The sequence below is a fragment of the Zosterops lateralis genome (assembly GCF_965231275.1).
Source record: "Zosterops lateralis genome assembly, chromosome: 5".
NCBI classification, from domain to species: domain Eukaryota; kingdom Metazoa; phylum Chordata; class Aves; order Passeriformes; family Zosteropidae; genus Zosterops; species Zosterops lateralis.
Window position 1 is genome coordinate 29,979,802 of NC_139766.1, and position 26,085 is coordinate 30,005,886.

At 39.0% G+C, this 26,085-nt stretch overlaps 1 protein-coding gene across 3 annotated transcripts in view; it reads right to left on the bottom strand.

The window, feature by feature from the left end:
- The window catches only part of MTUS1 (microtubule associated scaffold protein 1), a 114,235-nt gene that overhangs the window by 79,675 nt on the left and 8,475 nt on the right, over positions 1 to 26,085 (bottom strand). For 2 of the 3 annotated variants that reach the window (XM_083861924.1, XM_083861925.1), the window contains one exon: positions 1,558 to 3,728. In XM_083861924.1, coding sequence (XP_083718050.1) covers positions 1,558 to 3,546 — 1,989 coding nt within the window. In that variant the 5' untranslated portion in view covers positions 3,547 to 3,728. Of the gene's footprint in view, positions 1 to 1,557; positions 3,729 to 23,384; positions 23,505 to 26,085 lie in introns of those variants that run through there. The other variant, XM_083861926.1, reaches the window with a different exon arrangement.

Here is a 26,085-nt window from a genome sequence, read left to right on the forward strand (position 1 = left end):
GCTCTTCATGTGCTTTTCTGTGACTCAAGCTGATTGTAGCAATTCGGCTGGAGTATCAAACTTTCCATTTTTGACTACAGTCCTCATCTTCATTTTCAAATATTAATCTGTACTTTCCCACTTAAGAAGACCACTTTTTAAGTTTAATCTAGCTGATTTGTTTACAGCACATTTTATAGAAATTTCTCTTTTGCTTCTCCAAGTACAAGCAGAACAATTAAAATCACAAAAAATTCCTTTTTTGGCAATGAAATTAATGAAAAGCACTCTCTCCAATTTTTCATACCAAAAGTAAGGACTGATAAAGAATGCAAATTCTTAAAGACTAGAATTAAAACAGACCATCCTTGCTTTCACGCTTACTTAGGTTTTCAAGTTAAATTCTTAATCTAATAAATAATAGTACTTATTAATTTTTTGTGCAGTGTTTCAAAAATGTTCTAAGTAGCTTCCCCTGTATACTGAATTTCACTGGAATTTTTCTGGCAAATTAGTAAGGCCTATCAAAAAGTCAGACAATGACAGTTTTACCAATAACAGCTGCTGCCTCCATTTCACCAGTTTAATATCAGCTGTTGAACCAATAAGCTAGTAACAGGAAAGACTTCAAAACGTAGCAAGACTCCAATTCTGTGTCTCTGCTGCACCTCCTGAAATCCTGGTTAACCCAATCCCAACACTCTTCCCGTCTTCCCCCCAGTTCCTTTTCTTTTAACCTTCTTTCAGTCCATTTGAAAGCACCACTTTTCTCCTGACAGGCGGCTGACTCATCCCAAAATATTTCCCAAGCAACCAGCACATGCATACCTTCCGGCCAGGAAGTTTGCACCTTCCAGCTGGCTGACTGCCTAAAACCAGGTATATGCCCTCTGCATGAGAAATATTTCCTGACTACTCCTAACTATTCTAATGAGTCCCGGCTCTACTTCAAACAAATAGACTCCCAAATTATACAAAGGAAACAGTGAAATTAAGATGTTAAAATGTTTCACCAAAGTATTGGTCTCTGGGTTTTGTGTGACTTAATGTTACTGTTAATATATGCACAAAAATTACATAACTAATTTTAAAAAGTCTACTTTGGTTCTAAATCACATTTTGAAAGAAAATATCAAAAACAGCAGTGTATTTCTAATGTCTATTTGAAGTTACAGTATCACTAGAATCATCTTGAAAAAACATGTACATTAAAACCTGTGTTTAGAAAACCTCACCAAGTTATGCTAGGCAATTTTGCAAGGTCGACTAAATTAAGACTTGTTTGCTTTTATTAGATATCTTGTAAACTGTATTGTCTTAAAAGGACTTTACTAAAAAAATTGTGTTATGGAGTAAGATGAAGGTGGTGACACTAAATTGCAGTTGAGACCAATTGCAACCAATCTGTAAGACAATACTTCTTCACTGTCTTTACTAGGGAGAGACTCTACACAGAATCAACCCTACAGTTACATTTGTAGACACCAAACCCACTCCATAATTTACACACTGTGCAATACTGAATTTCCTTTTTTGCAAATGTACAAAACATACAAGTATGAAAGCAAAAAAACTTACCAAAGGAACAGAGTGCACATCAAATGTTTCATTTTTCATATCTTTTACTAATGGTGCTTCCAGAAGCACTCCCATGTTGCTGCTTTGCTCTTTTTCACCTTTGGTCAGGTCAATGTTTTGAGTACAAGGCGTCATTAAGGAGTTTGAACTTTCCATTTTATCATCCAGCATCTCTTTGGAGTTCTCTCCAGATGCTGGAAGCACAGCAGAAGCCAAGGAGCACGCCGGATGGGTAGTGTTTGCTTTGTCAATGTCTTGCGGACTTTGCTTTAACGCAGGTGTTTTTGAAACCTTGTGGGAAGCGTTTCTAGGATGTGTTGTGGCATGTCCGACTTGGCTGGTGAAGAGGTGCTTGTTAACATGTAGCTTATGGGACTTATTTACAGGCAATTCCACCTTAGTATCTTTAGCTAGATCTACTGGTTTTTTCAGCACTTTTAGAGAGGAGGACAATTGCCTTGGGGAACCAACCCTTAGAGGTGAGGAGACAGATGATAGTTGAGGGGACTGCGGAGACTGTTTTAATGCTGCGCTGTCTCTTGGCTGTAGCACAGGCCTAGACACAACCTTTGGCTTAACATTTTTAAAATTAGGTTTGGGAAAACTAACTATCTCTGATTTTTTTGCTTTGGTTATTGTTGATGCAATAGGAGACCTGCCCATTGGTTTTCTTGCAGTTTGATCTGAACTAGCTTTAAGCCCAGACCTTCTGTTATGCCCTCCTACAAATGCTTCACTTGGTCTTAGTTTAGAAGACTTGTCTCCAAGTTCTTCCAAATCTGAAACAGAAAAAGTCCTATTTTTTGATTGTTCTTTAGGAGTTGAAGTACATAGAGATGCATTGCTTTCATCAGCTGCTGGACTGAAGACCACAAAAGTTGCTTCACACTTCAGCTCAGGCATAAACATCTTCTTTAATTTTGGAACACCGCAAGATACAGAAGGAATGTTGTGCTTATTCTGAAAAGCAGCATTTTCAGAGATACTTTGTTCTTTGGTTAAAGGCTCACTAGTTTTGTTTGATACTTGTTCTCCATGCATTTGATCTACTGGGAGAAGGTGCACACTATTTACATGACTATCCATGCATGCTTCAGCATTGGAATTCTCAGTTTCATCATGGTAAGGAGTAATCTGAAAGGATTCTGCTTGGTCATCCTCATTAATATTAATGCATGGTGATAATGCATCTTGCTTATAAGTATCTATACATCCAGCAGGTAGTTCTACAGCCTGTGCTTCTGTTTCCAGTGATTCTTTATCAGTCTTGTTAGTGTTTCTTTGATAGTGTTCAACACTTGCAGAGATGAAATTAGGTGTTCTTTCTGAGCTGGTTCTATCAAATTTCTCCGTAATACATGCTTCACAAGATATAAATGTTTCCCCCAAATGCCTGTCATCATTTTGATCAGTTCCCAGATTTTCACCTGTAACATTAGTAACATCCAATGTGCTCAGCTGGCAGCATGCCCTGTCATTTTTCAGGGACTGCATGTTCTGCTCCGAAGCAGGAAAAGTTACTACAGAGTTAGAGTCAGTCTCACTGTAAGGCACTGAGTGTTTGATACTCTGATTTTGCATCCTTGCCATAGCAAAATCACCTTTCACTAAGCTTGTTGTTGCTTCCAAGCCACAGTTCAAAGGGCACATACAAGTCTGTTCAGTCACAGAAGACCTGCGTGCAGCATCTGTATCTCCCTGTGGAGCTCCTATGCAGGTGTATTTACCGGGTGTCTTCTGCAGATCAAGTACTTGAATACATTGCTGTTTTAAAAGATTTCTGAAGTCACCCTTATTTTCAAAATTAGTATCACCTTCATGCTCAGTCACTATATTTTGGTCAGTAGAATTACTATGTATCTTGGCAGCACAGTTCTCTGAGGAAGGTGCACCCCTGTCACATGCATAGCTATTTCCATTTTCATCCCTTATAAGTAAGGAAGACTTCAAGCCATTCTTTGTTTTGTCATCGGACTTCACAACATTCATTTTGAAGGCTAAATTTTAAACTGTTTTCATTTTATAATTCTTTAAAATCCCAGAGAATGCAGATTCTTCTGAACTTTGCAGAAAAAAACCCAACTGCTTTTCCCTGGAATGTGTCAATTGTCCTGAAAGATATCTAAAAAGCAGCTCTTTGTTTTTATGTTTCCAAAGAAGATTCAAATGTTCTGGAATTAAAAAGAAATTTTAAAAAGTTAGCCAAACCAGGATTTTAAGATGGTAAGCATTCCTAAGTTCCTAGTCTTCAGACATCAGGGCAGCAACACAGAAGCAACACTCAGAATCCCAGTGAAGAAAAACTTCAGTCCTCATCCCTTGATGCAGAGCAGTAACAACCCCAGAGACTTTTTTCTCTGCACTGAAGGCCTTTTTCCTGCCCTTTGAGGCAGCAGCGCATAGCAGAGGGAGCTGAAGATTTTCAAAGGGTTATTTAAGACATCTGAGTTGAAATAGAGAGGAGAGGGAGGTTTGTGATCAGCTCTGAGGCTACAGCCATACACTGCCCCCATGCTGGTGGGACAGCCAAATGTAGATGCACGTGGGACCCCTTCAGAGTCACTGGAAAGCAATTCCATACCAGTTAACTGCCTCCACCTTCTATAAAGACAACACAAGATTAGCCAAACGATAAAACAATTCCGATGTCCTCTCCAGCAGAGTAGAGCCATATATCCTCCCCTAAAACCCCATGGAAAAGTGAAGGGGCAGGATTGACATGGACAGACAATGGAGGACAACTGACCACACATGGGGTGGGGATGCACAAACAAAAAACAGCACAGAGCCCTTGTAACATATAGTGACAATCTCCTAACAAGCACTAAGACTGCACCCAAGTACCAAAACCACAATAATGTGAATGAGGGAGAAGATCAAACTGTGCAAAGCAGCTGGATGACCTCCGTAGCACTCCATACGAAAGGCTCCTAGTACCAGAAATGGGACCAGAGGTAGGAAGAACTTCAGATTTATAACAAATAGTTGCAGCAGGTGGGGAATCTGCCAGAAGGAGGCTCGCTTACAGAGCAATAAAACCTGCATAGGAGGGAAGAAGTTCACTGGATCTGACAAGGCCGAAGATGCATTCATGGAGAAAGGTCAGCTTCCCAAGTGAAGAAAATAAACACCTGTTGAGCACCTTCACGTGTCTGGAATGACGGATTATATTTGCCAATCAAAGAGCAGGAAGGAGGACACTTGTCATCAAAAACTATAAACTAAGAGGTCTGTGTTTTGTTTAAATAAAAAAAGCAGACATCAGAGTGTGGTGTCCTCAAACAAGGATACTGATACATATTTGTATCAAAGGATACAAATGACATATTTGAAATTTAGTGCAGCAGGACATGTCCATCAGGATTAAGTATGGATGGTGGATAGAATAACTCATAATTCACATAAGAATTATGTTAAAGTCTGAAATAATTTCACTGTTTCAACTACAGTGACAATACTGGATCTGATACAATTCAGTTGAAACAAGAACAGAAAAGATAACAATATTAATAATACTAATAATAGATTTCTGGTATAGCAATGTTGATTAGGCACATTGAAGAATAATTCTGTAATCATATTTTTGTAGAGGAATGCTTTGGAAAACAAGTTTGTTCTGAGAAGAGAAGCAACTTTTGATTTGTTCTTTAGCTAGTAAGTTTAAATCCTCACAGAAACCATATAAGCTATTCTGGAAACCACAGCAGGGGAAAGAAAACAAACTCTTATGCACAAATACTTCAGAAAGCATAAAATGAAGCCGGCACACTAAGTAGTGAAAGGTAATTTACTTCTTGCATTATTCAAAATTCACTTTTTCCTTAAACCTTACTTTCTTCAGCTGGAAACACAGCCTGAATAACTACATGCAAAATAAAGCCTTTATCATACTAATGAAAAGTATAAAGCTGAAGGGCCCATAAACAGATTTGAGTACAAAAAAGTAGCACCCAAAGTAAGACTATTGTAGAACTGCAAGAATTTGTCTGCTATGAACCAAACACAGAGTGGCTTCCAGCCCACAACCTTGTCTTTACGTGGTACTTTGAACATCTGACTCAGATTGAAGGTAAAAAGACCATGAAACAAGGAAACAAAAACCACTGAGATCAGACAGCACACCTTCCTCTGCCCCTCTCCCACTCCCAAGATGAAATTACTTGTCTAGCTAAAACATCTCTTGGTTCCTTAAGGCTGATCTAGATCTTTTGTTTACCACTATTATTCAATCCCTAAAGAAGCATAAACAACTGTAGTGCCTTCACCTTCAATTAGGAAACTTAAGGCAGATTGAAGAGTTCTTCAAAAAAAGTCTTCCCTAAAGGCAGGGCAAGAATCTGTTCTGAATAATTTTCCGTTCGTTTCAGTTAATCACAGAACCAACTGCTGAGAAATATTTGCAAACTTTGCTTTCACTGTTGTTTTGACACATTAAGACTTGTTTCTACTTGTCTGGATACTAGCCCTTAACACGGCTTGCTCACCTAGTCATGCAACAGAAGTTAAGATTCCATTTTGATTCAGCAGTAGCTCGAATAAAACCAGAAATCTTACCTCTTTCAAGAGCTTTCTTTCGGCAGAAAACAGGCAACTTCAATGTATCGAGACTTAGCAAGAATAAAATCCCAAGAATTTAAAGAATAGTGCATTACATTACAGTATATGTAGCTAATAATGCCAAAATTTGAAACAACACAAATAGCCAAGTCAAGTTTGATTCAACTGACGCTGAAAAAGCTAAAAAAAAAAAAAAAAAAAAAAAAAAAAAAAAAGTAGTTTTGATACTGAGTAGAAAAATGAAGAAACCTATTAAAGTTGAACAGACCAGCATTAGTCAGTGCTCTGGACTTTCACATAGCCAGAAAACATGTAGAAATGAATTACTAATTCATGTATTTTTAAAGCAAATCTTCACTATCAATACTTTCATGAACAAGTAGACCAGCTTCAAATACAGCTTCACATCCACATTTAGAGTCCTGAAAACACCCTACATAAAAAGGTATTCCTAAGAATCAGGTATGGTGTTTAAAAATCTGTAACCTAGATGAGCATTATTCCCTAAAGAACTGACATTCTGTCGCTCTCTAAAGAACAATATGTCCATTAAGCTTATGAAAACACATCCTGGTGATGAGAAATTCATTAGTTTTAGATTTGCCATAGAAGGCTGAATGCAAAATTAACCTCAGCCCAGCATCTCCTCCATGGGGGGAGTCACAGCAGACACACAGACACAACAGTTGCCCTTGCCGAGAACACACTGTTCCTGGCAACTGGTGACTTGAGGAATTCTCTAAACTAAATACTAATAAATTTGCTTTCACTTGGTCTTACATCAAGCATTATGAATGCCTGGCCTCTACAACACACTACAGTGCAGAGCAAAACAGTTCAGCTGGTTTTGCCTTCAGTAAAGCTCAGCTTACCAAATTTCAGCTGCGTACCTCAAGTGTTTACACACAGCAGAAAAAGTCTTCACTACCTGAGCGCTGTTTTCCCCTTCCACAACTGAAATAAGAGCTTGGGGTAACAGTAGTACCATTCAGAGGAGAAAAAAAAAAAAAAAAAAAAAAAAAAAAAAAAAAAAAAAAAAAAAAGGAAAGAAACGAAACCTCACAAGTAGATTATGCTAAAAAGAGGAGGGATTGGCTGCCAACAGCCCTAGATCCAGGAGAAATACTCACAAAATAAAGAAGTAGGCTCAGAGCAAGATTTTGTCAGTCCTACTAACCAACAAGAGGTGTCCAAGCATGTGCTGTTAAAGGGCAGGGGGACAGTCACTCATTCACTGAAAGGTAAACAGGAATCAAAAGCAGGTAATTACAATAGATAATTCAACCCACAGGTTGACAAATTACTACAAGAACTCGAGTCAGTTTGTGTTAGTGCCACAAAGCAGACAGTAATAATTTATGCTTTTCCTGGTACTCCATCTGGAACTTGATTCTTTCAAGCAAATCATCCGAGAGCATTTACTCAAACCCATCAGGTATGTTTGTGAAGCCTGCATGAAGGGGGACATGGGGCGGGGAATAAACCTGAAAGGAAAGGTGTGCCCAAACATGCAGGGAGGCAATCTAGAAGTGCTCTAATTAACTGAACATGCTTTGATACCAGACAAAATGCAGCATCAGCACTCCAGCAGAAAACCGTATTACCTGGTCATGATTGTTCAATGGAAAGTTCTAAAGGCTTTCAAAGCCTTCTTTTCCTTGCCCATAGTCATTGCTCTGCTAAAATGAAAAGTCCTTAGCTATTTAATTACTTATAAACTCTGGCCATCTTTGTTGTCCTGTCTAAGGATATTATGCTGTTCTCTCCATCTTCAATTTCAGACTATTTGTAAGCACACAACAGACAAAGACTCCAACAGACCGTCTTGATAACACAGTTCTTCCTTTAATAATTGACAACTTTTGATTTTTATTGTTAGGTAAGTTTTAGAACAACTCTGTATTCAATAGCGGAACGCTGGTCCAGTAATTTTTTAAAAAGAAGCAAATAAAGGCCATCTTTTATTTAGATAACCACGATACTTAATAACATTGTCTAGAAATGTCATCCAGTACTCCAGGGATTTGGAGGTAACCTCCTAGACCAGAGCGTTCTGCAAATGCATGTCTTTCCCCCCACTCTGTTTTACAGCCAGGATGAAAGTCACATAAGTAAGAGCTAAGCAAACACCAGCCAGTGACAAACACCAGCTATTAACACACTGCAAGTAAGGAAGCATACTTTATTGTCTGAGATTAAGTGCGTGATCAAACAAAACCAAAGCTACCTATTTGAATGTGCAGATGAGAATAGCAATAAGCCCCTCACTTGAATAGTCCAGCACACTCTCAGCACTTAATTGGACTCTCATTTGTAGCTTCATTAAGACAGCACTCATTGCTAAAAGTGTCAGACTACTCACAAGGTTTTCAACTGCACACATGGTCAGTTATACACACAGCTATAACTTGTTTATCCATTGCCATCAGGAACAAAGCCTGTGTATGGTTTTCCATGAGATCAATACTCAGCCTATTCCTCTTTAGGAACTTGCAAGACTACATTAAGTTCTTTTTTAATGGTAAATTAGACATCACCTTTTCAGAAAGAGACTTTGAGGATTTTTATTTTTATTTTCTATGTTATCACAACGGAATTATTTAGCAAAAGCATATGTTATTGTACAAGGAAGGATAAGTTTTCTCATCAAATGAAAGTAAGAAGCTGGAACTTGAAAAAACAAACAGTGCATTTATTATGGCACTTCCTTGCAAGGTCAAGGTTCAGGTACTTCTTTTTGAAAGACTTGATTGAATAGGTAAGCACAAACAAGCCTGAGACTGTCAGAGCTCAGTGTTCAACAATCCTCACCAGTGTTCAAGTTATTTGACTAGATAGGGATTATAAATCAGATCACCTTCTCTGTTTCCTGGAATTCTGCTAAACTGGTTTTGTCCACTGCTACCATTTAAAGGGTACATTCATACATTTTGGTATCTTTAAGATATGAAACAGTGGACTGGGATTATTCACAGAATTTTCCCCTCTGATTGAAATACTAATCTCTACTGATTTAAATATTATCAATATAGGAAGAATGGTAGTAATGTATTATGAAGAGCAAAAATACTTTGTGAACTCCTGCTCAGTCTGTCCATCTGCTCACACAGACCAAATAAGGTTTGTGCTCTTCAAGAGTTCCTCAAGTTTCAAGCTAGTCTTCAGGTATCCAGCAATTTTCCTGATGCATCTCATCATACATTCTGGTCATAATTTCTCATTCTCTGACAAAATTCCATCCATCAACACCCTTGCTGCCCATTCTCCTTCAAACCAACTTCAAACAGTCTAAATAGAAGCTATCCCAAACTATCATGTCATTCCTCTCCCTAACCTCTCTACTTTGCATTACATGTTTCCCCTCTTTCACAGACTTGTCAACCCTCTTAACCTGCCCCATCTTCTTCTCTTCTCATCCTAGCTAGGTCAAATCTAGTAGAGAAGCAGGTACCCAGGGAAGCAGTGCAGAATAGTCATTACATCTTGGATTCTCAAGATAAATGGCAAAGTGTTTTTGCTGGTGGCTTTATGGTAGTGCATTTTTCTAGTGTGGTTTCTTTTTTTTTTCATTGTGTGTGTGTGATTTTTAAAATTTGGGTTTTAAATATCCAGATTATTTAATAAATAATATTTAAGTGCAGATTGTCTGCTGCTAATCTCCTCTTGTCTGACAAGTACAAAGCTTTCACAAAACAGCAAGTACAACAGGCAGAAATACTCTGCAGAAGCAGCACCACATTGCAAGAGTGTTGGCTAAAATACCAGTCGTAACCTTGGGGGTAAAAAAAAAAAAAAAGGTTGTTTCCTAAGAATGAGCCACAACTTGGCAGGCCAGAGTAGAAACGCCTTTAATCATTACCACAATGTGCCAGGCACCATATGCTAAGAGCTTTTAAGCTTATGTGCTAACTTGAAACTTTTCATGTTCCTGAACTTTTTATGAAGCATCTGTGCCCACAGCCCTAGTGTGAGTACTGTACTACTTGGAGCTGACATCAGCAGTACTCTTTGTATGGACTGGATCAATGGAATGGGACAGTTAAGACACAGAAAGACTCATCTGCTCCCATGCATTGCATGTCCTTCAGATCTTCACCTACAACTGAGAAGCCTTTCAGCATTTGGCTATATTTAACACAGACATATGATATGAACTAATTTACAGAGCATTTGGAGTACTCTCAACCTGTAGTGAAGAAAGGTACTGTAAGTACAGCAGTAATATTTGGTTCTAGTGGTATATTCTGTACAATGCATCTCTAACTTGATTAATTTCTATGAAAAAGCAGACCAAAATGGTAACTAATGACTGAAAGAGCAGCATCTTTGCCATGATATTGCTTTGCAGTAGAAACTGAAGAATTAATCAACATGCTTAGGATTTCTCACATTAACCAAGTCAGAAATTTAACAGCTCGCAGTTTTTGCAGACTCAAAAGTTGCTTTCTGTGCAGAAGTGGTCATTTATTCAGTAAAGACTACAGCCGGTCAAGAACAGTTTCCACTGACACATCGAGAAGTTCTACCACTGAGTCAGGACTGCACAACATCATCATCACAGCAGAATTTAATTCTGAAGATGCTTCATTTGCCAATTAAAAAACAGTGCTTTTAGACTTAAAAAATACTTAGGCTATTGATTCTATATAGTGGAAAAAAATAACAAAACTGCAATAAACTCGTTACAAGAAATAATATTTTGGTAGCCAAACAAGAAGCAGCACCAACCCAATTATTAGAAGTCCTAAAGGCACAATGGTTGTTGAGGATTTTTAGCAAGTATTGCTGGGTAGTACTATAAGTCCCAACAGTTTTGCCAGTATTTCACCTGCAGTGTTGTACAACTGGAATATGGAGCAATTCACAAGCATTGTTTCAAATGTTGCAGTCTCAGGCAAAAAATAACCCAAATAAAACACATTTGGTTTACATTCAAAAGAAAATCTTGTTATTTTTCCTACAAAGGAAACTGTTTCTCACGGTGATATCAGTCCTGATACAAGAGTTGTATTCTTTCTACATTTTTTGGTTGTTTCCCTTTAGACCCAAAAGACAAAGCCTCTGAATCCAAGAGGGACCAGCTCTGCAAAGCTAAACACAACACTGCACCTCTGCAACAGACAAATGGCAAGAAATATGCTGTGGCAGTTTTGCAGAGCTGTTAAAAAAAAAAAAAAAAAAAAAAAAAAAAAAAGCACAACAGCTTGATTTCTGCAATGCTATTGGGTAGCAGGCTGCAGTCAATGATCTCTGGAAAGCACGAGCTCACCGTGCTGCTGGGCACATGTTGCTTGAAAGGCTGCCAGGGCAAGGTTACCCAAGGGACCCCCTGAGAGGGATCCAGACATGCAGGCCTGCCAGTCGTGCCCTGCAGCTCCTCCTTGGTTCCTGGGATGAGACTCCATTTGAGCCCTGAGCAGCAGCAGCACTCCCAGAAATGGGGCTCTGCATTTGCAGGGCAACAGCAGGACTCAGAGCTCCTATACAGAAATTATCCTGTCAGTCCATCTGAGATCCCACAAGAATGCTGTAGTCTAACAAAGAATTATAAATTCCTTAAAACTCAAGTGGTACAAAATAATTTTTTAATATTTTTCCTTTAATCAATTTGTTTAAAGTCAAGCATAAAATCCAAATGGTGCTTGTTATAGACTACATGTTGTTTTACACTATCGCCAAGCCTCTTCCAAAACTGTATTTAAAGAGCTGAAGGATGTTATAACTTCAAATGTAAAAGCGTCAAAAAGTTCTCCCCATTCAATGAATAGCTGACTTGACAACTTCCCACAAGAATACAGTGTATATACATCATCACATCATTACAGACACCCTGGAACTACAGTTATATGGGAACATTAGCTTTGATTTCAACTCAAGATTGATTAAAATAAATGCCACAGGCAGTGACAGAAGGGTAACACACCCAGGGCCACATTCATACTTGATGTTCCCCAGCGGGTTTCAGCTTCTGTGCAGACTTCCATTAGATGGGAGATATGCACAGCTAGAGGACATTGCATGCTCTGGCACTGTCTCTGTGCTAACAAGTGAAAAAGCAATCCTCTGATTCTCTGATTTTACAATAAATTAGATCATAACCCTTAACTAACTGACAACCTAATAGAGTTTCACGATTAAGAGGCAAAAATTGCCTCCCTCTTCCTCCTACTGTTTTTTTTCAGAGTCAGCTTTGTCTTTTTTGCAATTTGTGATCACACATTAACTTATGCCATACAGCACCCTCAGTCAGGCAATTATATACATGGTTTGGTCCTGTGCAGTCCTTAGGACTTGCTGCCATGTATAAATTACCCAGTCTGCAATACAGCTCACCTCACATTTAACCATTTTGGCTTTGTCTTCAGTGGCTTTATAAGCTCAATGGAGTGAAATTGCATACAGGGAGTGACAGCAGCACGATGATTTAGAGGTCATCACTCTGATCTGTACACTTTCAAGCAGTCATTCTACAACCAGACATCCAGTCTTCTTAGCAGCAACATACACAATGCCATTTATTGGGCTAAAACACATGTAAGACATGCAAATCTGCAGCATAAACAACTGAAAGAACACAGATAAATGAGCTTCTCACAACTACTATCTAAAAGAGGTCTAAGAAGGAAAAAAAATTACTGCAACTTCTATAGATTCTGCAAAGAGACAGGCAAAGATTCTATTTAAAAGATCCTTTATATTCTCACAGTCAAAACTCAAAGTTTCCCTGGTTCAAAACTGTAGAGAGCAACAAGGTCTAAAGCATCACTGTGCACAAGTTCCTCCAAAGCTGTGCTTTCCAGGCTGTTCATCCAAGGGCATAATACATATCTGTCATTAACTGAGACAGAATATTACTTCTTGGATTTACATTGGTCACAGACCTTTGTTATTTAGTTCTGCTAACTACCAGCATCATATGGCAGCTCCTGGGTTAAACAGTCACTTATCAGTACAGAGATCTACGGAACTACCATCTGTATCAAAGGCAAGTCTGAAACACTTTGATAAGGTAAGTATTTCACCACTCGGCAGTGCAGGTGGAAAGCTCCTACACAGGGCTAACACAAAGAAACATACTTGAGGAACTTCATACAAGTTAGTTTGGAATACAGATAAGGAACTCCTGCATTTCAACTTAAAGAAGCAAAGAAACAATTCTCCCATGTATTTGGGCTGCACATGGCATGGGGGTGGAGGCATTAGGGAATGAGGAAGAAACACCATTGGGAAAAAAATAAACAAGAACCTGGTGTTCAGGTACCTACTAAAAGTTCATTAAACTTGCACAACCAAATACCGTCCTGTGAAGGGTAACCAACTTCCTTTTGAAAGCAATCTCAGTTTGCTTAAGTTTGCCTGACAGAATTACTTCCTCTACCAGCAGCGAGTTCAACAAAGCTTGTCAACAATGCTGCAGTTTCTAAGTTTCCATCTAGAAATCCACCAATTCACAGTGCACCAACAAGGGTCCTCATGACCTACTCAATCAGGACTCTGCATGCATAGCTTATTGATCAGCTCTGCTAAATGAAATCCCAGAATACTGGAGCAGGCTGAATACAGAAGGGTTCCCTATGCAGCCCAGAAAAAAAAAAAAAACCCAAAAAAAACACCACACCAACAAAATAACCACAACAAACCGCAACACACGACCAGTGCTGAGTAATCTTAGAAAATAAATAGGGGGGAAAGTCATTAAGCTTCTTCTGCTAGAAAAATACATAGCCCTAACTGCCAAAAGCTGAGGGGAAAAAAAAGTTGAGCTGAGCTGAGCAGAATATCCAGGAGAATCCACAAAATCCACTGGAAGTCTCATTTCTGTTTCTCTAATTTTGGAGACTATTTAAGAGGGCTTTCTCCCTCCTTCATCAGCATATTCCTGGAAGAGGAGGCTGTTTCTACCTTGATGTTTTTCCTACAAATCCACCACTGGGATTCTGCTCTCTCTGAGCCAAATTAAACATACCAGAGGTGTTTTCACAAGCCATTTGGGTAGTATACTGCTCACAAATGTCAACTGCAAGCCATTAATACTGCATTAGGAACTTTCTCCAGAGGAAATTGCCTCACAATAACCAGGAATGGAAGGGATTGGCACCTGGAAACTGCTTGCTTCCATCCTCTGAAAAGTCCAGCTACAGCAAAGCCTTCAGGATTGAAAAGCAGTATTTGGTAGTTATACTTAAAATTGTTCAAAAGTTTGCTGAAAGACGTAATAAGGAATAGTAGTCTGCAAAACAGTTCTGTGAATAGGGTGGTGACAATAAGCTTCTTTGGGCTGAACTTCTTCCATCTACAAGGAAGTTCCTAGTCAAAACTAGGTATGCCAGAAGTCAGAAGGAAGGACACTACCTAGGAACTGGAAATGTTGTCATGCAGGAGGCCAAGGTTCAACCTGTGGGCAAGTACCAAGTGCTCAAGTTAGTTCTGCTCTTCTGACCTTGCACATGACAGACGGGCTGGTGCCAAGTACTTCACCCCTGACCACTGATAAGGGCTTTTAGTAAAATAAGATTTGTTTTGTTTTGTTTTAATTAGAAAGGAGAAAAATGTGTTTTCTTAATGATCCCAGGACAGGCAAACAGCTTCTACTGAGGCATACAGATTGGTCTCAAAATCAAGTTGTGTGTCAGACAGTCAAGCCTTCCACAGCAGTTGTTAGACTGAGTCCTTTGACTGTTTTCTTTAAATCATTGCAATACAGAGAAGGGCAGGTGTGAAAGGTAGCAAAAGCAACTGCTTATGTAATAATAAACTGTACCAAAAAGTCTTCCAAACTATTTCACAAAATCCTCCCCACCCAAGGCAGAAGCAAGAGCAACTGCTTGTTTAAGCTTCCAGTTTCTAGAAGTTTTAAGTCCTACCAGTTTACCACTTGCCTCTGTCTTAGCAGTTGCACCAAAACTGGTGTTTCTTCCCATTGTGTCCCTGAATTCCAAGTCTGCATAACAAAACTGAAAATTTGGGGTTTTCAATTATTCCCATCTACACTTCAAATTAAAAGTTGGCCACTAACAAATTTAAGGGCTGTGGACAAGCTACATTCATTCCTAAAAATTATTTAGGCATACAAACCTGCAATCCCATGTACTATAAAGAAACCACAATTTCACATAGCAGGTGGTAATAGAAACTACACCCAAGCCAATCACATGCTATAGCAGGGAGGCTGGAAACTCTGTGAGAATGCTTTCTATATCCAATAGACTTGAGAGATCCCCACAGACTCCACTGAAGAGCAAAGAGCGTTACACATAGAGAACAAACTGGCATTTGCATACCAACAAGCCAGACAGCATGTTTTGGTTTAAGCAGAGTAATCTTAAACACAAGAACACTGCTGCCATCAGTGCCTTCTCCAGTTCTGTGCACCAGCCTAACAGCCAATTTTTAGATCTTCATCCTATTGCATGGTTCCACATGTAGAAATAAAACAAAATAAACTTCAGTATTCAGGTTTCTTTATATGTATCTTTGCTTATATGACCACACCATGGAAAAATACATTTTAAAAGCTATTTGACAAAACAATAACAATTCTTATCACAAACACTGATTCAGTGCAATAATACACTGGAGCTTGCAGTTAGCTTAACTTGATTAATCAGATGCCTCTATCTCTACCTTAGATATAAAGAGTAACTCATTTATAGTGTAGGGACAAAATACAATTCTAGGATGTAACCATAAAATACTCTTTAAATAACACAAAATACATTTACTAAGGTCCCTATTAACTTTGCAACATCAAATATATATGTAAATCAATAGTTAGATCAGTGAACAGTTTGGATTCCAAACAACCACAGGTGAATTGATTCTCTTCTGAATCAAAGTACGTAATAACAAAGCCAAGGTCAGGCTCTGCTAACTGAAATTACAGCACCATGAGCAGAAGTCTGCATTTGCACAGATTCACCCCATGGCCTGGGCAGACCCATCTTGCATGTACCTAGAAGGTAAATACATTTAAAATGTTAGCTACAGAAGGGGAAACCAAATATCAACTTAGAGAACATTCCTGTGGCCTCACCACCAGAATTCTTTCAAATTGAGGATGCCAAATCTCATGTCTCTCATATTACATGAGCTACACAAGTTTGACAGCCCTGGCATGACATCTCACCTCTTTGCCAAGATGCACAGAGTCAGCTGAGGTCCAGGAAAGCTGATAGCTTCAACACAAGGGGAACCACCTAAGCAGATTTAACAACCAAGCAGATGCAGCTGCAGCAATCACAACTGCACTCTCATCTGAACAGTAACAACTACAAGGAGTATCATCAGGATGATGGGACACCCCAACACCAGACTCTCCTGACTGCAGGCTGTATCTTCCCCACAATTAGAATAAAGCTCAACAAATTCACACATTCTAGATGATTGGGAAGAAAACACAAGTTCTAGTCAACATAGGAAGAAAAGTAAAGGCCTCTTTTTGGAAAATGGTGTCTGAATAAAAGTCCCCACTCAGAGCAGAATAGCAAAGCTGGCTTTTAGACTACTGACTGGTGGTGGGGAAGGGAGAGTTAGAGGTAAGTGAGAGACACAAGAACACATTAGAGGATTTAAGCAATGTTTAATAACCTACCACATTAGAAGGAAACGAGATGCCAGTACTGTCACACTTATCAAGAATATATACAGAGAAATACCGGTCACTTGCTGCTTCTGATGGAAGGTGGTTGCAGACTTTCAGGTTTGGTTAAGCACTTCAGTGGCAACAGTGTATTTCTCACACAGAACAAATTCAGCCACTATACTGATACAAATACAAATCACCTGCTTTCATTAACTAAAGCCTCATGGGTAAATCACAGTCAAGTCGAAAGCTGGAAGTCAGGAGGCCTCACTTGCAAGGTAGGTACAAGCACATGAACGAGTTGTCACACACAGCCCCATTTACACCACAGTGACCAGGAACAGGACAAGACGTACAAGAATAATACAATTCTGGCCAACAGCCGGTACTGTGCAATCACCTCAGATCCCACACTCCCTCAGATCGTAGTAAGGGAAACAAAGTTTGGGGACATCTTCACAGTCTGCACTCCCCTTCACTTCATCTGCTGAGGAAATGATCAGTTTTGGAGAGAAATGAAAAGCAGGACACTAGTGAACTATGACAATGGCTTCCCTTTCTCAATTTGGAAAACGTATCTGTGCTTACACACAGAAAGGGGTACAGGTCAGAGTCCACAGCAGCTTTGTTAAACATTTAAGCAGATTCAGCTTAATGCACTTTTCCAGACATTTAGTCTGGAGATGTTAGCCCACTATGCTGCAGGTGAAATCTGATACCTCTCCAGGTATCAAGACAAGGACCAGCTTCCACTTTGAGTGTTTAAGTGTTTAAGACACTATTCCTTACACACACAGACTTTCTTGCATGCACTCTTCACTTTCAGATCAATAAGATAAAGAGATTTTATTAAGAAAAATCCTAAGCTTTTCAGAAAAAAACATTGCTACCAGTTCTATTAAATGACAACAGAAAGCCACAAGTGAAGACGTGAGGTATAGAAATGCAGCCACAAAACTAATTCCTCCTCTACCATTTCAGGGGAATGGGAGAATGCTGAAAATAGATACTATTCTTAAAAGGTTCTTAAGTAACCCAAAAAAGAGAATCATAAATTTAAGATATTGTCACTGCACCACAATCCTTCAAAAGCTACTTCCAGGATTTCTTTAGAAATAATTATTACTTTTATCTAACAGAGACCCATATGCAGACTGCTGCATCCAGTATTTCCTCCTGCAGAGTTTGGGGTTTTTTTACCCTTCTTCCTGAAACAATCACAACAGTGGAGCTAAAAGTTAAGGTGAAGCTGTGGCTACTTGCTTGCTTAGAAAAACCCTTGAATCACCAAAAGATCGAGGCAGCAAGAGGCAGCCAGCCCACTATGACTCAAACTATGAATTTTTACACAGTCACTGATTTGCTTGCCCCTGAAGTTTAACCCTGTGCTTGAGCATGGGATTCTGCTTGTTTGTAAGGCAAGTTAGTCCTACCTACAAGCAGAGAATTTATTACAATTCCATAATACGTTCAAGTCAGTAACTGTGTTGGCTTGAATACATTCTGAAATAGTAATTTTCTCTTTTTTTTTCCCATTCTAATTTTAGGCCTTCCCCCCTTTCATAAAGAGAAACAAATTACATTTCCTTTATCACCTTTAAAGGCTTGATTGATATTTCCTTTTAATTTAGAAATCAAATACTGGCAGATCCAGTTTCAGTATTTTAGCTTAGCTAAAGATAGCAGGATCAGAAAAGATCAGACACAGAAAAGCAATACCTTAGCATGCAAAGACCAACGGTCAAAGATCACTTAAAATACTGAGCATAGTAAAAAACCCACAAAGTAGAGGCCCTTTATCATCCCCAACCCTCCATTTTAAGAACAGGAACTTGACCGTTCTTTCTAAACTTCTAATAGAAAATGACATATTATACTAGTTTTGCCAACGCATCAACCAGCCTTCCAGGAAATAATGTGTCACCAACATATGGAACTACTTGAAGGAGGTTTTTTGGCATTTTTCTCTCAGCTTGGCATGTTTTTAGCCTTAATTGTGGAAGCCACTAACACTTCTGCTTTCGCTGTAAAATTTAAAACACCAGGGAACATGAAATCAAAGACACTACATGCTTATCATTCAATAAAAGCCACTAAACCTCACTCACAAATACTATCACCTTCTATGTAATTTTTACAACTAAAAGATTCACTTTGAACTACTTTTAAGCAAACAGCTTAAAAAATGCTAATAATCTATTCAACCTCTAAGCAGTAAAGAATAAACTGTAAGTGCCACATATAAAAGCATGTTTGTATGTTTATGGAACAGACAACTTCAAGTAATAAATCTGGGAAGTTATTTGGTGTATAACAGCAGCTTACACTACGGCACAGTAGAAAGAACCATCCCCCACAAACTACTTACAATAGTCAAAGCACAAGCCTTTCAAAAGAGACAAGTCGGGGCTGAGTTAGATTAGTCATCAAAAGCTCTCCTCAGTGCCATACAGCTGAGTACAAGCAATCAGTGAGAGCAGGGGAAGAAGAGAAACCAAACCAAAACAAAACCTTAGAAGCCAGATTACAGAGAGTCCTCTCATGAGATTTCAACTTTCAAAGATCAGTTCAGCCACGCAGCAATAAAAGACTCAGGCTGAGGAATTTTCTTTAGACGCTCTGCCAGCACCGCATCAAAAACTCCCTGCACGCTACCAACACATCCAGAGAGCAGGTTTGACAAGGACTTCACAAATTTGCCAAATGCTATTTGCAGAGAGCTGTTTTCTGTAATACCTGGGATCATGTTCACTCTGAGGGGACAAAACCTCTAGTGAACAAAAAGAGCACACCTTTGCCTGGCCAGGTCTGAAGTAAGAGAAGGGGGGGACTTATTCAATTCACTTTTTTGCAACTGAGGAACTCAGAAGACTTCAAAACCACAAAGTACTGCTTTCATAAAGCTGTGGGCTACCACAACTTCAGCCCACAGCTGAAGTCAAGCTACAAAGTTACTTCAGTGCAATTGCTGTGGCCAGGAGCTCCTGCAGCCCAGTGCCATTAGCGCTGTCTGCACAAGGCTCCACAAGGTGCTGCTGCCACGGCAGAACACTGACCTGCGCTCCAGATCACAGAGAAACACACATACAGGCAGGTGTTCCCCCACCACCACTGTCCTTCCCCCACGCATCACAAATTACAATATACAGCTCCCTGGAAGAGAATTTTATACTGAAAAGTCTGCAGAGCAGCTTTGATAAATGTTGTCTCAGCCTACCTTCAGACAGCCTGAGAAAAGAACAGTTGTTTGGAAAAGTAATATTTCAACACGTCAAACAATTATTTATTTTTGCCTTATGGAACTAACAGTTCTCTCTCAGCTTTTTTAACTGACATAAACTGCAGTCTCTTAACTCCTGTCTTCTACAGGCAAGTAAACATGAAAATGGTGTTTCCAAAAAAATGAAGACTTTCCTTTGTTAAACAAATTTAACCACATCAAAGAATTAACCTGGAAGTGTGTAACTTGCTGCTAAACCTGGGCTTCTAAATTAATTTTGCATTGCAGGAAAAGTGGGAAGAGAAAAAAAAAAAAGAAAACTCGAATACATTAGTTATGTGAAACAGTATTAAAATTACTTTCACGCTCTGAAAATATTTCTTTCCTCAGGGTATAAAAGAGTTGTAATAAATACAAACAAGTTCATTTTAACAAAGTCAATTGAAATGTGAAATTATCATAGTTATATTAAACTTCACTGTAATATATTCATAATTTAAATTAAGCCATTTGAGTGCTGTGTGTTCACTGATACTGTTTTAAACACAAACAAACCACCACCCTTGGGTAGCCAAATTTCAGAATGATTTCTCTTTTTGAGTGAGAACTTTCTCTGCATTCATTTAATTTATTCAGTTCAATGTCTCAGTTTTCAAGCTATAAGAAATGAAGCGAATTGAAATCTCTCAAAAGATCACAAAATTAAACAACTTTTTTTAAAAAAAAAACCTCTCATTTTTCAGAAAGTTTTGAATCTAAGGTATCCAGGGGATAATGTGCATCCAGTTAGTGATACCGAAGTATTACAAGACATTATGCAGTTATCTTTAATTACAAGTGAGAATTGATAATACATCATTATAGAAGAAGCCACAGAGCACCAACTCACTCTTCTGCCTACAAAGAAATATGTGACAAGTGTTACACTACTAAGACATCCTTTTAGCAATAGAGGCGAAATGAATAAATGACTGCTCTCTGAAGAGGAAACTACTCTTTCAGCCATCCCATGTTCTTGGATGACAACCTCTCTATAACAATGAGCTTTGCAGCATTTAGGTTCTTCAAGGTGTCAAACTAATTTGGCAAATCCAAGTTTCTTTCTGCTTTACAAAACTTAAGTGGATGGCAATAGGCTTTGGACTCCATCTAACACACAGCATACTACAGCTCCATAGTTACCAGTGGAAGAATATGATAGAGAAGAGCCTGGAAGAGCCAGGCACTACACAGTTTGTCACTGTCACTGTCATCTCACGGCCTCAAATACTGACTACCAGTTCATTGCACTTACCATCAGAAAAACACTACATCAGAAATTTAATAGAAAAGTAGAGAGCTGACCACTTGTAAAATAGGAGTAGCTATCTGCAGGCTACAATCATCAAGGCTAAGAGAACTGGGATTATTCACCCTGGAAAAGAGAAGGCCCCAGAGTGACCTAATTGCAACCTTCCATAACCTGAAGTAAACCTATAAGAAATATGGAAAGTATTTACAAGAGCATGTAGTGACAGGACAAGGGGGAATGGTTACAAACTGAAAGCCAGTAGGTTTAGATTAGATACTAGGAAGAAATTTACTGTGAGATTGGTGATGCACTGGAACGGGTTGAACAGACAGGTCTAATAGAACACATCCCTGCTCAGGGGGCTTGAAACTGGATGACCTTTAAGGCCCCTTCCAACACAGGCCATTCCACGATTCTGTCATCTTTCAGAGAAAAACAAAAACAACACACAAACACACAGAGATCAGAAGGAACTAAAGCAATAAATGTATCTATTGACTGGAGGCTGAAGAATGAATGACGCTGAAGAATTAATCAATAATGAGGCTGAAGAACCTCACCCTCAGCACCACCAGCATTCTGCATTCAGAATCACTGGGTGGTGAATCCTGCCCCTGCTCAGCTAGCACAAAGGACAAGGCAGTGTATGTTCACCATAGCCATCTAACAGTCATGGGCTAATTCCACCCCAAAATAAAAGCAGCACCAGGGGAAGCTTGCACACACAATCTCTTCCTCCCCTGCTGTGCCAAGTCTGCCTCATTTCATCATTACCTGACTTTTCTTGGTCCCCAGTTGAGCTTGTTATGGCTTGATTATGACTGCAAGGATTTCTTAAAAGCTGCTCTTTAAGGTTAGTCAATACTGAGCTCTGGACTGATGTTTCTACTTCATTACTCTCCACTTTCCCCATAACAGTCTCTCTCATGGAGATTAACATGCTTTCACTGTATTTAAACACAGCCCAAATATTTCCCTGTAAAAAAAGTGATCACCAACCATCTGCCCTCCTTCTCTCCCCTTCAGAACAGATCCAAAATTTATCTTCTGTTTGACCCATCCATTCATATTTTGCAAACTGATCAAATCTGCAACCTGCATACTTTCCTGACCAGGTTTTTCTAATTTCTTGCCTACCACTTTTGACTGCTAGAGTCTTTTCCCTAAGGAACAGTTTTCCTAGACTGAGGATGCTAAAGAGTGCTGCAGGAGAAAGGTGACTACAAATGGCAGCACGAGGCACAGATCACTGTAATCTTCTGCGAGTTAAGCTGACAGTTTGAACACATTTTTCTCCTTCATCTAATTTAACACACAAGGGGTAAAAAAGAGCCTTTTTCTTCAGAAGTAAGATTTTAAAATTGCATCTTAAAAGCTCCTACTGAAAGTTTTCTAGCCGAGATACTGAACGTGTTATTTCTTGAATGAAACACAGATTGTCCTTTTATTATCCACCTATAAAGCACTCAAAAGTAAACTTTTCTTTGTCTTCATATTCCCTTTACCTCTGAACCACCAGCAGGAAGAGGCTGGTCTACAAAAAGCAGTCAGACTGACATTCCTTCTTGAAATGGTCCATGAAACAGTTATTTAAGTAGAAATTTCTTTTTCATTTATAAGGAAATCACCAAATACATTAAACTGTAATAAAATTGTCTCCAACTACTGACACAGATGATGTAGAAGAGTAAGTAGTTAATACTAATTTTAGAGTTGTAGCACTCATGTGGAGGATGGTTTTTGAGACTGTGCAGATTTCCTAATCATTTACGGGGGACCCCACTTTGGATCACATAAATCACATCACAATATGTGATGTATGAATTCTGTGCTGGACATTTGCAGTGTCATTCCTTTCTCTCGGATGCAAACATGAGTTCAAGCAAATACCTAACACTGGCCCAGACAATTTCACTTCTGTGCTGTAGCACAAATACCACACAATCAGAGTTAAACAAGTGACTATTTTGTCTGGGAAGTTGTTGCAACCTCAAATACTTCTTTCACAGACTTGGAGTTATGGGATTTATAATTATTTTCATTAAGAGTTCTAAAGTGTAAGGTTCCACATCTATACACGTTGAAAAATTCACATACTTGTTTAACTTGAACATGACATTTGTATAAGAAAGCATGATGAGGAAATAAAACTGTCTCCCCTGTCCAGCCCAGCTTACTTTAGCATGCCTTCAATGCTTCTTCATTCTTTCACCTACAGAGAGCATGCAGTCACCAGTGTAGAATGTGAAGGAAATGAGAAAATCCTCGGGATCCTTGGCAGAAAACTTGGGTTTGCATCATTTGGCACAATAGACAAGGAAACCTCCCTTAAGTGGGATGTTTTTAGCAAGTTCTTGGTAAGCCTAAAGTCAGAATCTGACTGGATTAGGGATGCAGTCTCAAGGTCAAAGCTCCCACCTCTCTTGCAGGCACTGGTAATCCAGTCCTCTGGATTAAGGTAGAGAACCCTAGAGATGTGAAGAATGCCAGGTGCACTTGCTCTCGCCTTTCTTCTTTAACTTTTTCCATTTCAAGTCATAAGTATCAAGACTCCCAAACTAAGCTTGAGCTTTACATGTATCAAACCTTTGGTTAACCCTTACATTCCAACCCAAAGAAAGAGAACTAAAAACCATCCGAATTTAGCAAGCTACCCAGTTTTCAACAAATTCAAAATTCCTTCATGCAGACCAGTATCCTTTAAGATATTTTAAGATAAGATATCCTATAAGATATTATTTTTACTACTCTACACTAGAACTTGTTTATACTGGACTTTGACCCACAGATGAGTGCTACCATGTAGCCTAAGAACTTCTGTAAAAATTCCTGATAACATCCATAAAAATTCCCCTCAACTAAACAGAAAAAAATCAGACAGATATTCCTCCTTTGGAAAACCCAGTTGAGGATTAGTGTTAAACTATAATCTTTTAATTTACCAGATCACTGCACTATTGAGTAATTTATTTATTTTTTGGCTACCCAGGGAACTGTTTGACTTTCAGGTTAAGCACATTCTGTTCCACTTAAATGGCAACATGCCAAATCCATTTAAATATTTAAACATTAACCTCAAAGTCACTGGTTTGGAGAAAGGCAGCCGTTAGTCCAGAGAGATTAAATTTTTCTTCAGGCAGTATCATTGAGTGCAAAGGCCATTCTGCCTCTTTCTGAGGGGAGTTCCTGGAAGAGCTGAAGAGCATGGAAAAGATACTACAGCACTCACAATCACTTCAGTAACAGACTTCTTCAGTGGACAGACACATGTTATTTGACATTTTCCCTTTTCAACACTACAGATTCATCTTCTGTGTTTAAAAATGCTATTCTTTTGCTGAATGAAAAAACACAGGGTTGCTACAGTTACTCTTAACAGTTTTAGATTGTATGATTATCCAGTTATTCAATGTTACTTTGAGGCAAAGTAAGATGAATTTGCCATCTGTACAACAAAACCAGACTTCTGTACAACAAAACCAGAAAACAAAATATATACACTGAAAGACTATTAACAGTTAAGAGATTCAAGGACTTGCCCATTTGTACACTGTTGCAAGCGTTCACTCATAAGTAAATAGAAATGGGATGGACACGCATTCTGTATTTTTAATAATTTGTTTTTTGGGGGTTTTTTTGTGGTGGGTGGTGCAGAAGATCATCCCAGGAAGTTCAGGGAAGGAGCCAGCCCACCACTTTGTAACTGTGTTGTAAGCCACCTTCTGCTACCTGCAGACCATGATTAGTGCTGAAGAGTAAGAAACTTAATACTCTATAGCATCCAACTGTATTTACATCTGACAACCACAAACATACTTTTATATGAAGCCATTGGTTGGCAAAACAAAACTACCATCAGCCAGCCATCAAGAACACACTACAACTGATTTTTTTTTTCTAGAAGTCTCTTCCCCTACAGTTTAAGAACAAAATTCTAGGCTGCCCCTCTACGGGGAGCTTGCATTCTCTGTATTTATAAATAAGTAAGCAGTTTGTAAGAGCAGCTTTACTCTGACACCAATCAGATAAAAACATGCACTAAATTTAACTTACATAGATGATATGGAATGACCTCTACAGAACCAGACATCTTTTTATCAATGATATGCACCCCATTAGAGATTAGAGAACAGAAATATTGATCTCAAGTGTTGCCACACAGTTTCTACATGGCCTTCAATAAGAAAGCTAAACAACTGGAAATATCTGAAAGTCTGTCATAGAGTGACCTTGTAAAAGACAAAGCTTTCCTGCTTATTTTACACTGGAAATAGCCCATTGCAAGGGAAAAAAACCACCCCCACCACACAGGCTTACTATATTTAGGTGACACCTTACCAACAGGGTAGCCCCTAGGAGAGTAAAGGCTGGAGGCGTGCCCACATGCCAAGCTACACCACTGAAGTGTCAAATGTTCTGCTGGGAGGGCTGCTCTAACTACTGCAGTTTCTTACCTTCACTCTTCTCAGTTTTGAGTACATTACAGTCATTCTTTTCAAGACTCCACAGTGCTTATTTTATCTAAAAAGTGCATTTTTTACAAATGTCTTTGTGACTACATGCTGTTGTAGAGTAAGGCTTACACATCAGCACAACAGTGCTATGACCTCTGTGAGGCCAGCAGTTCACCTTACAGGAGACACTGCAAGAGACAGCTGAGCACCAAGAGAAAGAATTACAGTCCTGATTGCCACCAGGCTGGGACAGGTGGAAAAAGCCGAATGGAAAGAGCTGAAAAGCATTCAGAGACCACAACTAACACAGCGTGCACCACCAGCCCCATGCTTGATGCACTTGGCCAACAGTCACCTATCTGGGCAAGCAGGGAAGCTACTAGTCCAATTTAACAACAAAAAACATGCTCAATCCTTTTCTTGT